This window comes from Stegodyphus dumicola, chromosome 4, assembly GCF_044657685.1.
Source record: "Stegodyphus dumicola isolate Sdum_Otavi_A_Nest chromosome 4, ASM4465768v1".
NCBI lineage: Eukaryota > Metazoa > Arthropoda > Arachnida > Araneae > Eresidae > Stegodyphus > Stegodyphus dumicola.
This window is the reverse complement of record NC_140771.1, coordinates 90,580,894-90,593,446: the sequence shown is the minus strand read 5'-3', so window position 1 is coordinate 90,593,446 and position 12,553 is coordinate 90,580,894. Positions and strand designations below refer to the sequence as shown.

The following is a 12,553-nucleotide window of genomic DNA, read 5'->3' as shown; positions in this document are numbered from 1 at the left end:
CTAGACACATAGCAGCTGTTTTGGCGGAATTTGGCTAGAGGTTGTTTGATCATCCACCCTACAGCCCTGATCTTGCTCCCAGCGAGTTTCACGTTTTCTTGCACCTCAAGAAATTCCTATCCTCCGATGAGCGTTTTGGCAACGACGAAGAGCTGAAGACGTCTGTCACACGCTGGTTCCATTCACAGGCGTCAGAGTTCTACGGCAGAGGGATACAAAAGTTGATCCCACGATACAAGTGCCTCAATTCTGGTGGTTATGTTGAAGTATAGCTGAAACATTGCTGTACGTGTTGCCATTAAATATGTTCCTGAAAGTGTGAGTTCTTTTTTTTTAAATAGGGAAACTTTCTGGATAAACTTTCTGGATTTCTTCTTACTTTCTGGATGCCCTACGTACATTAAATTTTGATCGCACAAAATATGTTACTAATTTAGAATATGATGGTATTATAGCTCTACAAATATATAAATATATAATATTAGATTGCAACACCGATTCAGGCCAAATACAACAAAGAGTAATAAAAGTACATCACTCGCAATGATGCTTTGTATAAAAGAAATAGAGCTAAGGAAATAGCGTTACATTTAAAGTTATTTTGCCAATACCTGTGAACTTAACTCTATGGTTCGTGATTATTTATTTAAATGTATCTACATCGCATTGTATGATATATGATCGAATTTTAAATATGATGCAAGATTTCAAGAGTTGCGAGGTATTCCATAGTTATTTGCAAATTTCCATTTCAGTTAAGAACTCTTCAGAAGTTTTTGTTTATTTAAATAAATTCTGCTAAAACATTAGTTTCTGCCTAAAAGTATTCCGCTAAAAAATTATATTTTCTTTTATATTTCTCAAATTTGTAGCATTTGAAGCACTTTATCTGCGGAATACTGAATGCTATTGTTGTAAAATCACTCAGAGATGTATTAGAAGTTAGGTGATTTTTTCCTTTCTTTTAGAACTCTCCCTTTTCGCTATAGCTTTCCCTTTTTTTCTGTATTCTTCCGATTGTATATCGTCTCTCACCATATAGCGCTACAAATACGTATAATAAGTACAATATTATTTCATTCAAAAAAAGAATAATTTAAACTTACAAAGCATTAGTAAAGGGAATATTTAAAATTTTTTAATTTTTTGCTCCATCTGTTTCTTAAAAACAGCTTTAAAAATTACCACATTTTTATTGTTGACTTTTCCAGTTAGTCATCGTAATATTTTTCACCTTGTACCACTTAGTTTATTTATTCTGTAGAAGCTACAGATTGTATTACTATCTTGAGAAACTGAAACTTTCTATTCTTTCCTTGAAAGTTACCAAGTGCTTTTAGAGCAGTATTTCTGCGTCGCGGACTTTCAATAGCTTTGCAATAATCCGCGATATTGTGAACTAGGCACAAGCGTTTCTCATAAACTACTTTTCCTTTAAAACGGATTCCATTAAGGAAGAAACTAGCACGTACAATGCCTTTCATCCTCTAAAAAAAACGTGTTTTATCTTTTTAAATAAAATGTGTAACGAGACAACACATCATCGACATGTCTCTGTACTGAGCTGAGGTACTTCACGAGATATCATTTACGTAAACCCACAACGTTAAAATTATCATAAATCAAGTAAAAAGATATAAATTCGTACTCTAATAACATGTGGCAACTGTTTTAAGCTTTACAAACAGTTACGCTTAATTTCAACTAATTGTTGATAAATGATTGATCCTTTACTTATAAAGTTTTGCCTACAATTTTAACCCACCAGAATTAGCTAAGTAAAGTTAGTTTAGTTTTAATAAGAAATTTGAGAAAATTAATTGTAATGTGAATAATAACTGGCCGAGATTTTGAAAGTGACCTGTAAGTAAATATGCTTCAAGCATAGTTCAAGTATAGAAGTTATAAATATTCTAACCAAAAATATCGTTGCAGCTAAGCAGCAGCAATAAATCAAAGGATTCTGTTCTAAGATAAGTGTATGATATGGTATTAGATTAATTGAAGTATATTAACAATAGCCTTAATTATCATTTAGATGCATCATTAAAACTAAAATAGTGATTTAAATTCTAAAAAAGTGAATTTGTACTTGTAAATAGTTAAGTTTATTAAGTAATGCAACTAAAATCTGAAAGATAATAAAATACCTCATGTGATGCCAAATGGCAATATTCTGATAAATAGCTATTTTTCAGATCTCATGAACACCGTGGCGCAACGTAACGTATCAGCCTACAAAATTTGAAATGACTAAGAGGTGAAAGTTCAAAAAATGTAGCTTATATATAAATGGTATTTTTAAAGATTTTCTTGTGGCTAAATATGGAAATTTCCATATCAAGAGTTTCCATATCATTAGATATTCCATATCAAATTTCCATATTCATATTCTAGATGAAAAAAATAATTTTTCTGTTACAAGGTTTGCAGAAATATTCGCATTTCCTTTCACCGTTATTACTTAGATGATTTAATGAAATCGTAGCTGCGGGAAATGATTTTTGTTTTCAGTAAAACTTGAGTCCATTAATGTCTTCTATAGCATAGCTCACAATACTTAAAAGATTTAATGCGACGGAAAACATTAATAATTTTTAATTGTGATAAATAATGAAAAAAACTTTGCACTTAGACTTACGTGTTACTTAAATAATTATAAAAAGCTGTTCTAGTGCTTAAATTTATTTATTATAAAAGACTGGCAGATGTTTGAAATAATTTTTCTCAAAATAAAATATTCAATTCTTCTTCAGATAGAACTTATTCTTTCTCTTTTATTCTTATATTTAGTCACTAGTATATTATTCTTTTGAATTTAATATGAACGAGAAACATTCAGTTCTTCATGAATAAAAAGGAAGTAAAATTTCCGCTGCTTGATTTAAAAGGCAGAAAAACTGAAATCCATGGGGTGCTTGTCAAATTCAATCAATAGACTCTTCACTTCTTTCTGTCTCAAACCATCTGAAATATTTCTTTAAAAAATGAGCATAGAATATTAAAAAATAAAAATCATATTAAAATAGCTGCTTCTATGAAAAAACGTCTGCAGTATATGACAAGGAAAATCCAATTTCTAACAAAAGATCTGCATAATGAAAAATAAGAAATATATTTGTCTCTTTAAAATAATTTATTTATTATCTACTGCTATTCTCTTTTATCGATTTGCACGTTCTAGGTTTTTTAAATATGTTTTGTACTTAGACTTTAAATAAAACATTTTTTCAAAAACCCTCTTACTTTTTGAATGACATAAATTTTTGCTAACAAAATTATTACAATTTCACTTATATTTCTAAAGCTTTTTTCATCGAAACAACACTTCGTTTCAAATATAGCAATGTATAGTTTCTTGCAATTACTTTGCATTTATCGAATTCTAGTACATATTGATATTGCTGCCTTCGGGTTCGTGGATTTGGAGTGACTGATGATTGCACTTGATGAAGTATCAAAACGCAATTTACTCGCCAGTATTACAGAAGACAGCTCCAGAGACTCCAATAATTCTCATTATTGAATTATAATACACTCTTTGTGCGAATTTAAATTTCGCTGAAACTTTGGGAATGCGAGACGTTCCTCCAATTTTCTGTAATCCTTCCTTGTGTAAAATTACTGAGATCATGTCAGAGATGATGAAGATTTCAATTTTTTTTGTATACATATTTTTTACAATTATAATTTCTGACAAACGCAGCTAGTTGATAACTGTAATTTCCTTCTCAAACGCTTTCGAGTCACCATGTGACAAATAATTAGATAATCTGCATGTTTATCATTTTTACACAATGCACTTAGCTACGCAAATCTCAACAAATTAATTCATTTTTGTCTACAGCGGTAGTTCTACGTCATATTTATCCTTAAGTTTTAAGCTTGCTTGTAATTTGAAGTAATTAATTTATAAATAGCACACTTCTTGATATTATAAATTTAAATAATTATTTTTATTTTAGGCCTTCCAGGAGTGAGAAACGAGATTTTTTATGCGTGTTGTCCGGAGCCTTACGTTGACATCACCTTTACGATCCATATACGGAGGCGAACCCTCTACTATGGATTTAATCTCATCATCCCCTGTGTTCTCATCTCCTCCATGACCCTTCTAGGCTTCACCCTGCCACCGGATTCGGGAGAAAAACTAACCCTCGGTTTGTTTCTGATATGCTTTCTCATACTGTGTTAATTCTTTAAAATCTTTCTCTGATAATACTTTTATGATTGCTGTTAATAATGTCGTCTCTAAAAATCTAATTTTAGTATACCGTTATATCAAAAACTTCATTTTTTAATTTCTTCAATTACTTTTAACTTCAATAATAATATACTTCCATCATTCATTTTTATTTCTATTAACAGTTAACGTTTTGATTAGAAAACAGCAGCTGAAAGCTTAAAATGTTATTCAGATGAAAGTTTCATTAATTTTTAAAGTTACTTAAAATCCTTTAATATAATCGCTGCTAAATAACGGTATTGCTTTTAAACATGGGATGGAAGAACGCATAGTTTTACTATAAGCATAAAAACGAAATACGAGACCATTTTAAGGAAAAGAAACTTTCTTAAAATTGTAATTTAAACGCTAAACCTAAAGGAGATTATTTTTTTAAATGTACTCTTTTTGAACTTTCCAGCGACTCCAAAGTAATCACAAATAAAAAAGAAATTACTTGAACTGTTTTAAAAATCATCATATATGTATCTAAATATATGTGAGAGTAAATAAGGAAAATGAGTTACTGTTTCTTTTAAAAAGCATAATAAATATAAAATTGTAAATACACCTTTGTAAACATATTTAAAAATAGTTTTGTCCCTTTTAATTTGTCTACATTTTACATTTCCAAATTTCCTGTAGTATTTCAAAAGATTCTAGTCTGGTATTATCGGTGGATCTTATAAGTTTAGAGAAAAAGTTCTATTAATTATTATAATTTCATTCATGAAATAAGAAGGATTAATGCATCAATATTCATGATATATTTCACAGTTCTTTCATGCATTGTAAAAATTGAAATGTGTTCTATTTGATATATATATTTTCCAAGATGTATATAAAGTTTTACTAAACTGTATTTTCATATTTTGACTTAATTAAATTTTTCTATCAGATGCATATTCTGGATTTGAATCTACAAATGTTTTAAATTCAATAAATTTTTCAGTATTTATTTAACGTTTTATACGTATATATGTGTGTCAAGTGCATTGAAAGTAACGTATAACATTAGATATGTTTGTAATGTATGTGTATGAGGACTATTTTACAAATAAGAATACAGATTTAACAGTGGAAGAATTTGTAGCCATAAATTTAATTTCGGATATAAATTTTTAAACCTAGCAACGTAATTACGTTCTTGCATTAAAATGTTTTGATGATATATTCTGTCAAATAAGTACAGGGAAAAAACGCTCATCTACAAAAAAAATATCTATCAATTTTAAATACGATACCAGTGATCACTTTGGTAGTTTCACCATTGATGAAAGGATGCTTTTGCATCTTAATTAATGTAGGCGTCTCTTAATGTAATCATTTTCTCCTATGGCTATTTTGATAGCATTAAGCACTAAGGAAACATATTCGTTAAATATCTATGGAATTTAGGTAATTTAATATAAATATAACTAGAAATATATAAATACATTTTTACAGCATCTTAACTACAAAAATGCAAAAGTTTGTTTAGGAACTGCACATAACATTTTTAGAAACTATTTGACTGATGCTGTACATCTAATATTGATACTCAGAAGTCATCTCTGACTGCAAGCAAACTTGCCATTTTAAAATTTAAATTTAAGCAATTTTGATTTGGCATAGACGTTTTCAGGGGAAAAACTCCTGCAACTTTTCATGCTCCTGGTGAAGAAAGATCTGTGTCTGATCTCCTCAAAATCGATAAAATTATTCAAAATATGCATGAAACTAAGCCTTCTCCCCCCTTTTCTAAATTCTAATTTTAATGGCTGACTAAAATTGAAACCAAAATATTTGGCAACTTAATCCATTGTATAGCGACAATTCTCTGTTACTTGCCAATATTTTTATAATGCATTTTTAACTTATTTGGAGACTTTACTTCAGTTTAAAAGAAAAAAAATTCTATAATATTTTGAACATATTAACCAAGTTATTTATACAAAAGTATCAGATTTCGCCAAAACAATGTGCATTAATCGTGATCACATTAAGCGACGTCTACTGTATCTGTGCTTATGAAAGTACGGAGTAGTTTCAGTTCCATTTCTTTAAGACAAAGTCTGAAATTTTTGCTTAATATACCAAATACTCCTCATACATCATTAATGAAAGCAGGGTTTTAAAAATGATGAATACTAATAACTTGTAACTTGATTTCCAATTCCTTCAGGTGTCACGATTCTTCTGTCCTTGACCGTCTTTCTTCTACAGTTAGCTGAAACGATGCCACCAACCTCTGACGCAGTCTCAATCATAGGTGCGAACCCAAAAAATTGGCAAAAATTAAACACACTACTTCCCTGCACGTTGTCATGATCCGTATTTGGTGTAGTTTTTTTGGCACGCTGTTGTACATGAATTTCTGCACATGGAGGCATTTGTAGTTTCATTTCCAGAGATCTTCTGGATTGCACTGGAATATGTCAAAAGTTCATTCCTCACATAGCTTACAAATGTAAAACTTTAGTTGAGCGCATCTTACCTAAAGAAATGACAAGGCGAGTCGAAGGAAATTATAATATTTTTTTCTTTTAAATGTTATAAAAACTCGTTATAACAGAAAACGTGTTTTTCTAAACTATTCTACTTAAAAAGAGCTCTTCTTTTCAAAATAGCCTAAATATAGCAAATATTTCGTTAAATAGCAAGTTTAAAAGAAAAAGTGTATATAGTGATTCAGCAAATGCATTAATTATTTCCTTATAAAAAGTAAAAAAAATCTAATGGCAGTAAAATATCTAATGAGTTTTATTCTTCAATAAATATTCTTTATTGCAGAATAAATCTCATAATCCTTGTATGTTCATTTTTAAATAGGTTATGTAAATTACTGAAAGTACAATGCATATATTACTGATGTAAAAATGCTTTGAACGTTAATCTCAAACTTTAATAGAGATATTTAAAATAATTAATAAAGGAAGAATTATCCTGCCCGCATTATGATAAAACTAAAAGTTAAAAGTATCATATTTCGTAAGCATCTTTGTTTAATGCTGCACAAGAAAGCCTAACTGCATAAGGAATTTAGTGGCGCGTAATCAGAAGATATAATCGATTCATTAGAAAATACTAAATCATTCATTAGAAAATCGTAATCCTACTCTTGTTCTTTACCTACGAGTTGTAACTGTAGTTAATTTTAGTAAATACAATTTCATAAAAGGAAAAAAATCAATTAATACAGACTGATGATTTTCAAATGTATTATGGCCATTTACAATGAACTTTAAAATGAAAGAAATCTCTCCTTACCTCAAGTTAAATAAATTAAATATTCCACCATTAACTGAGTTATATTATCTCAGTGAGCAAAATTTTGATATAATGTAATAGTTCCTGAAATTTTATAAATATAATATAATAAAATTTATAAATAATATTATTTATACTTGGTCTGCATTATTCGTTGATGCTTTTCATCACTATAATTTTATATATACTCCGAAGAAATCAGTTTAGCATAGGCTGTGCTTTTTTTTTTTTTTTAGATTTAACTTTTCAAATGATCAGCAAAAATCAGTCTTTGAATATTTTTAACTTTAAAATAATGGAATGCTTTCAATGGCAATATTTTTTTGTGTTCCCATTTAAAAGCAAATTAGCTCGAAATACAGCAAAATCGAATTCCCAGTATATTGTTTAATATTTATAATTTGTGCTGTACATTATATCAATTATAAACGGGAAGGAATAGCCTCATGAATATTTTAATACTGTTTTCAAATCTAGCTGCTTTTATTTTACGGCATGTAGCACAAAGACATAAAATTTGCATTGAAAATTTCCACTCCTGTTCTTAAATGTGAAAGTTTCATACGTACACAGAAAAACGTTTTCGATAACTTGATGTTCTTTATCAAGTAGTCAGAAATGTAATGAATATTTAGAATGTTAAAATTTCTGAAACCAATATGCATAAAGTAAATGTAAATCGCATTTGATGCATTTTAACTGATAAACGCAGTTCTTCCTTCGGTAATTCATGAATAATCAGAATCTATTTTTTTTCTAAAATATGCGAAGAGTAACAGTATGTAATATTTTAATTCATTGTGTTCATAAATCAAAAGCTGTATTATACATAAAGGTAACATAAGTAAGCAAAAACCAGTTTAATAATAATATAAAATTTTAAAGAGGACACCTTTCATTAGGTCAAAACAAATTACGTATTATAGAAAGAGTACAATAATTCTGTCCAAATAGGAAAATATTCCACATTCGAAATTAAGAGAATGAATTTTGGAAAATAATCAAAGAAGATACACGAAAATTAACAGTAACAATTCTCTGTTACCCTGTCTTTTGTTTCACTGTTCATATATCTAACGCTACAATGTACGTAGCAGTAACATTAAGTAAACAAAATCCTTCCCCCACTGATAATACAAAATTCTAAATAGGACGCTTTTCATGCAGTCTAGGACAATCACAGTAAAAAGTGCATAATAATTCTGCACAAACAGGAAAATATCTTACATTTGCAATTTTGAAAGTAATCAAAGAGGATCAATATTTATAATTTTGTTTACATCTGCTTAGTTGTCTGAAAAAAAAATTGCATAATATATTTTTTTAATGTACGAAAGGTAACAGAGAACAGTACTCTAATACAGAGTTTTTATTACACTGTTCGTAAAGCTAACGCTGTGCTATACATAACGCTGATATTAAATAGACAAAATCCTAATAATAATACAAAACTCTGAATAGGACGCTTTTCATGCGGTCTAGACAAATCATTGTAGGACGTGTATAATAATTTCGTTTAAATAAGGAAATATCTTATATTGCAATTAAGAAAAATAATTTTTAAAGATAATCAAAGAAGAATACTATTAATATATTCAATTTTATGTACATTTGTTGAGCTGTCGAGGGAAAAACTGCTCTCAGCTGAAACGATTCCACGAGGAAAGGATGCGAACTTCTCTCCCTTAAAGCAATCAATCCAGTTGAATTCCAGTGGAATCCAGACGGTCGTAGTGTTGCTTGTTGTGAATGTTTTTGTTTGTAAAGAAGCTTCTGAAGAGATCTGCTGATCGTTTCAGGTGTTACAATCCTCTTGTCTCTGAGTGTGTTCCAAATGCTCGTGACGGAAACCTTGCCTCCTTCTTCAGATGCAGTCTCCATCATAGGTGCGCTCGTATCTATGCAACCAAAACAAACCCGCACTCTTATCCCCCAAGCTTACAATCAAACCCGCACTCTTATTCCCCAAGCTCTATCTCTTTCTCTCTTCTTTCTCTGTTCTGTCTTACTTCCTTAAATTTCCTCCGGCATAGCATTTGACTTTTAAATCAGTTACAAGCAATTATCTAAAGTTGAGTAGTTTAGCAATGAGATAAAAGACATTTTAATCTTCGCTTAACTGCAATTGAACTTTAATAATAGCTAAACATTAAACTTTAATGTATTCTCTTCAAATGTCGACAAATAAGCTAGCCAGATTTATTCGACGATTACTCTTAAGCATTTTTATCTCATTTAATTAAATTTTAATTTTATCCCATTTAATTAAATTTTAAAATATTCTTCTGATCTCTCACAATAACTTGTTAATTAAACAAATAAGGATTTTAAATGGTAATTTGCGATAGTAAATTTGAACTATGCCCATCATATACATAACACTTGAGACATTGTTAATTACTTAAAAGACTAATTCTATGAAGATATCAATTTTAATTCGCTTAATTTTTACGTTCAGAATCGGTATGTTTTTAAATATTTAATAAAAGCTAATTAAAGAGGTAACGAATGCTATTAGATAATCTTTAAGAAATGTTTTTATTTTTAAATCTGAAAGAAAGTATTGGGGTTTTAAAAATTGATGTAAACTCAAATGCTGTGTCAATCTTTCCTGTCGCTTTTCTTATAATTATAGCGTAAGTGTTATCATTTTTGCATGGTATTCTTAAGAATGATGAATGCAGTGTTATATGTTTAAAATATATATGTAAAAATTTCTTTTTATTGACAATATCTGATGTCCAGAATCAGCTTAAATCTTCAACTTTCAACTGAAGTGCACTCGCTTATAAAATTACTTATATATCGATTATTTAGTTTAACATAATTTGATTAATACGATTATTTTAGCACTAACTCTTTACCTTTCCATTTCTATTATGAAGAAAAAAATCAAAGAATCTTTCTGTAAGGAATTTATTGAAATTAAATTAATATTTTGCATTATTATATCTTAGGTTAAGAAATTTTAAGATATTTCTTCAATATTCCTTTGATTTAGAAATTAATTATTTTAATTTATAGTTATTTGAATATACTCTCTTACTTCATTAGTTTTTATATAACTAATAATGTTAATATTGCTAAGGTAATATTGATATAGTTCATACATACTTATAAAAGTTATTTTTATTCCTATTTGATTTCACGTCTAAGTGTATTTACTAAATAAATTAATTATATATGCAATTCTGGAATAAAACAGTGCAAAAAGTTTTTCTAACCGGTATGTATGCATTATTCCAAAAATGGAACCAGTTTTATTCAGTCGTTTACAAAATGTTTATGGGTGTAAATTGTTCCTTATTTAATCTGTATTTAAAAAATTTAAAAAATTTCGTAAGTGTATTAGTAACGGGAGATGATAAATGACTGATTCAAAAAGACATAAAGTGCGGGACTTAAAATATTTTACGCGGCATAATTAAAAATCATGTTTAAAACGAAGTCACGTAAATTTTACATGTCCACGCAGTTTAAACAAAAGATCTAATTAGATAAAAAGAATAAATTACAGTGTTGTGTTTGTCATCGAAATTTCATGCTTACTTTGGTTATTTTAGAGTCATGGGAGTTTTTATTTTAATAATAGGAGGACCGGAAAGTAATGTCGCTTCTGCGCATGTCGACAACATCATGTTAAGGGCAGAAAAGGAAGCAAATCCATGTCAAACGCTCTTAACCAACCTCGGTCGACCATCCAAGAACATTTAAAGCAGAATGGAAAAATAAGCAAAGCAGGTGTTTAAGTCCCCCACAATATATCCGGAAAGAACAAAGCCAACCTATCCATCACATGCAACGTATTGCTACAACGGGCACCATATAGAACCTTGTTTTGATCGTTTGATTCGTGCAGACAAAAAAATAAGTCCTATATGATAATCTAAAACTCAAATGGCAGTTTTAATAGGGGTTACGAAGGGTTTACATCCCGAAAAGGCGCTACTGGGGTTTGATGGAGTGTTCGCGGAATTGTTCAATTTGAATTGCTGAAACCTTGAAAAACTGTTAATGTAGACCTTTATTGTGAATAATTGGATCTAGTGAATCAATCTTTAATCGAAAAATAATACGGCGATTGTCAACGGAAAAGGCGTCATTCTGCAATACGACAATGCAAGACCGCACTGTGCAAGACGAACACTGGAAAAATATAATGAATTGGGGTGGGAAGTACTACCTCAACCACCATATTCGCCCGATATCGCACCCTCGGATTTCCATTTATTCCGATCCCTACAACATTTTCTTAGTGACAAAAAATTTGAAAATTTGAATGATGTCCAAAATGCCATCTCGAGATATTTTACTCAAACGCCAATCGATTTTTATCGGTCTGGGATTGAAATCGGCATACTAAATGGAGAAAGGTTGCTAATAAAGAGGTTTATTATATTATTGAATAAAATTAAAACTTGTTACAAATTTATTCGTTTGAATTTAATGTAAGAAAGCGACATTACTTTCCGGTAACCCTATTATTATCAGATGTATTTAGATTTTATTTTTAAATTTATGAAAAAGCAACGTACTGCTTTTTTGTTGGAATTTGGTAAAATATATTGAGTCCAACATCTCTTTTTTTTAATTTTATTTAGCAAAACTGTATTTGAAAACACTTACGATTAAACTTACATTTTTTGACAATCCCCAGTAATTAATGCTGGATATGAAAAAAATCTTCCAGCAAGCATTTTAATATTTTAAATGTCAAAACTGTTGTAATTTCTAATTACCTTTAAAGTAGAAAGTGTATTTCAGTGTACCTATGTGCAGTCCAAATTAGAGACTGCCAGGGCAGTCTCTAATTTGGTATACGTTGGATATGGAGATATGGCATATTTAGAACAAGCTTCTTACTAATGTTTCAAAAGGCAAAACTCTAATTGTTTTTTATTACTTTCTGTTTAATATCAGTTAATTATAAACATTGCATAAATACTTTGGAAACTTGAGGTATTTAAGTAACTTCTATATTTGGATTAAAAGGCAACGATTCTGATATTCCTGCAGGCTGTGGATACCGTGACTAGTGTAGAATGTATAAAAATATTATGAATAAATTGTTGTTATGTG

The 12,553-nt window shown here is 29.4% G+C and overlaps 1 protein-coding gene across 9 annotated transcripts in view; it reads left to right on the top strand.

Annotated features, from left to right (window-relative positions):
* Window positions 1-12,553, top strand: part of LOC118183570 (neuronal acetylcholine receptor subunit alpha-7-like) — a 999,128-nt gene that overhangs the window by 812,962 nt on the left and 173,613 nt on the right. For 4 of the 9 annotated variants that reach the window (XM_085815221.1, XM_085815222.1, XM_085815220.1 and 1 more), the window contains exons 6-8: window positions 3,966-4,160; window positions 6,390-6,476; window positions 9,274-9,360. In XM_085815221.1, coding sequence (XP_085671347.1) covers window positions 3,966-4,160; window positions 6,390-6,476; window positions 9,274-9,360 — 369 coding nt within the window. The remainder of the gene's footprint in view (window positions 1-3,965; window positions 4,161-6,389; window positions 6,477-9,273; window positions 9,361-12,553) is intronic. The other 5 variants (XM_085815227.1, XM_085815228.1, XM_085815225.1 and 2 more) reach the window with 2 other exon arrangements.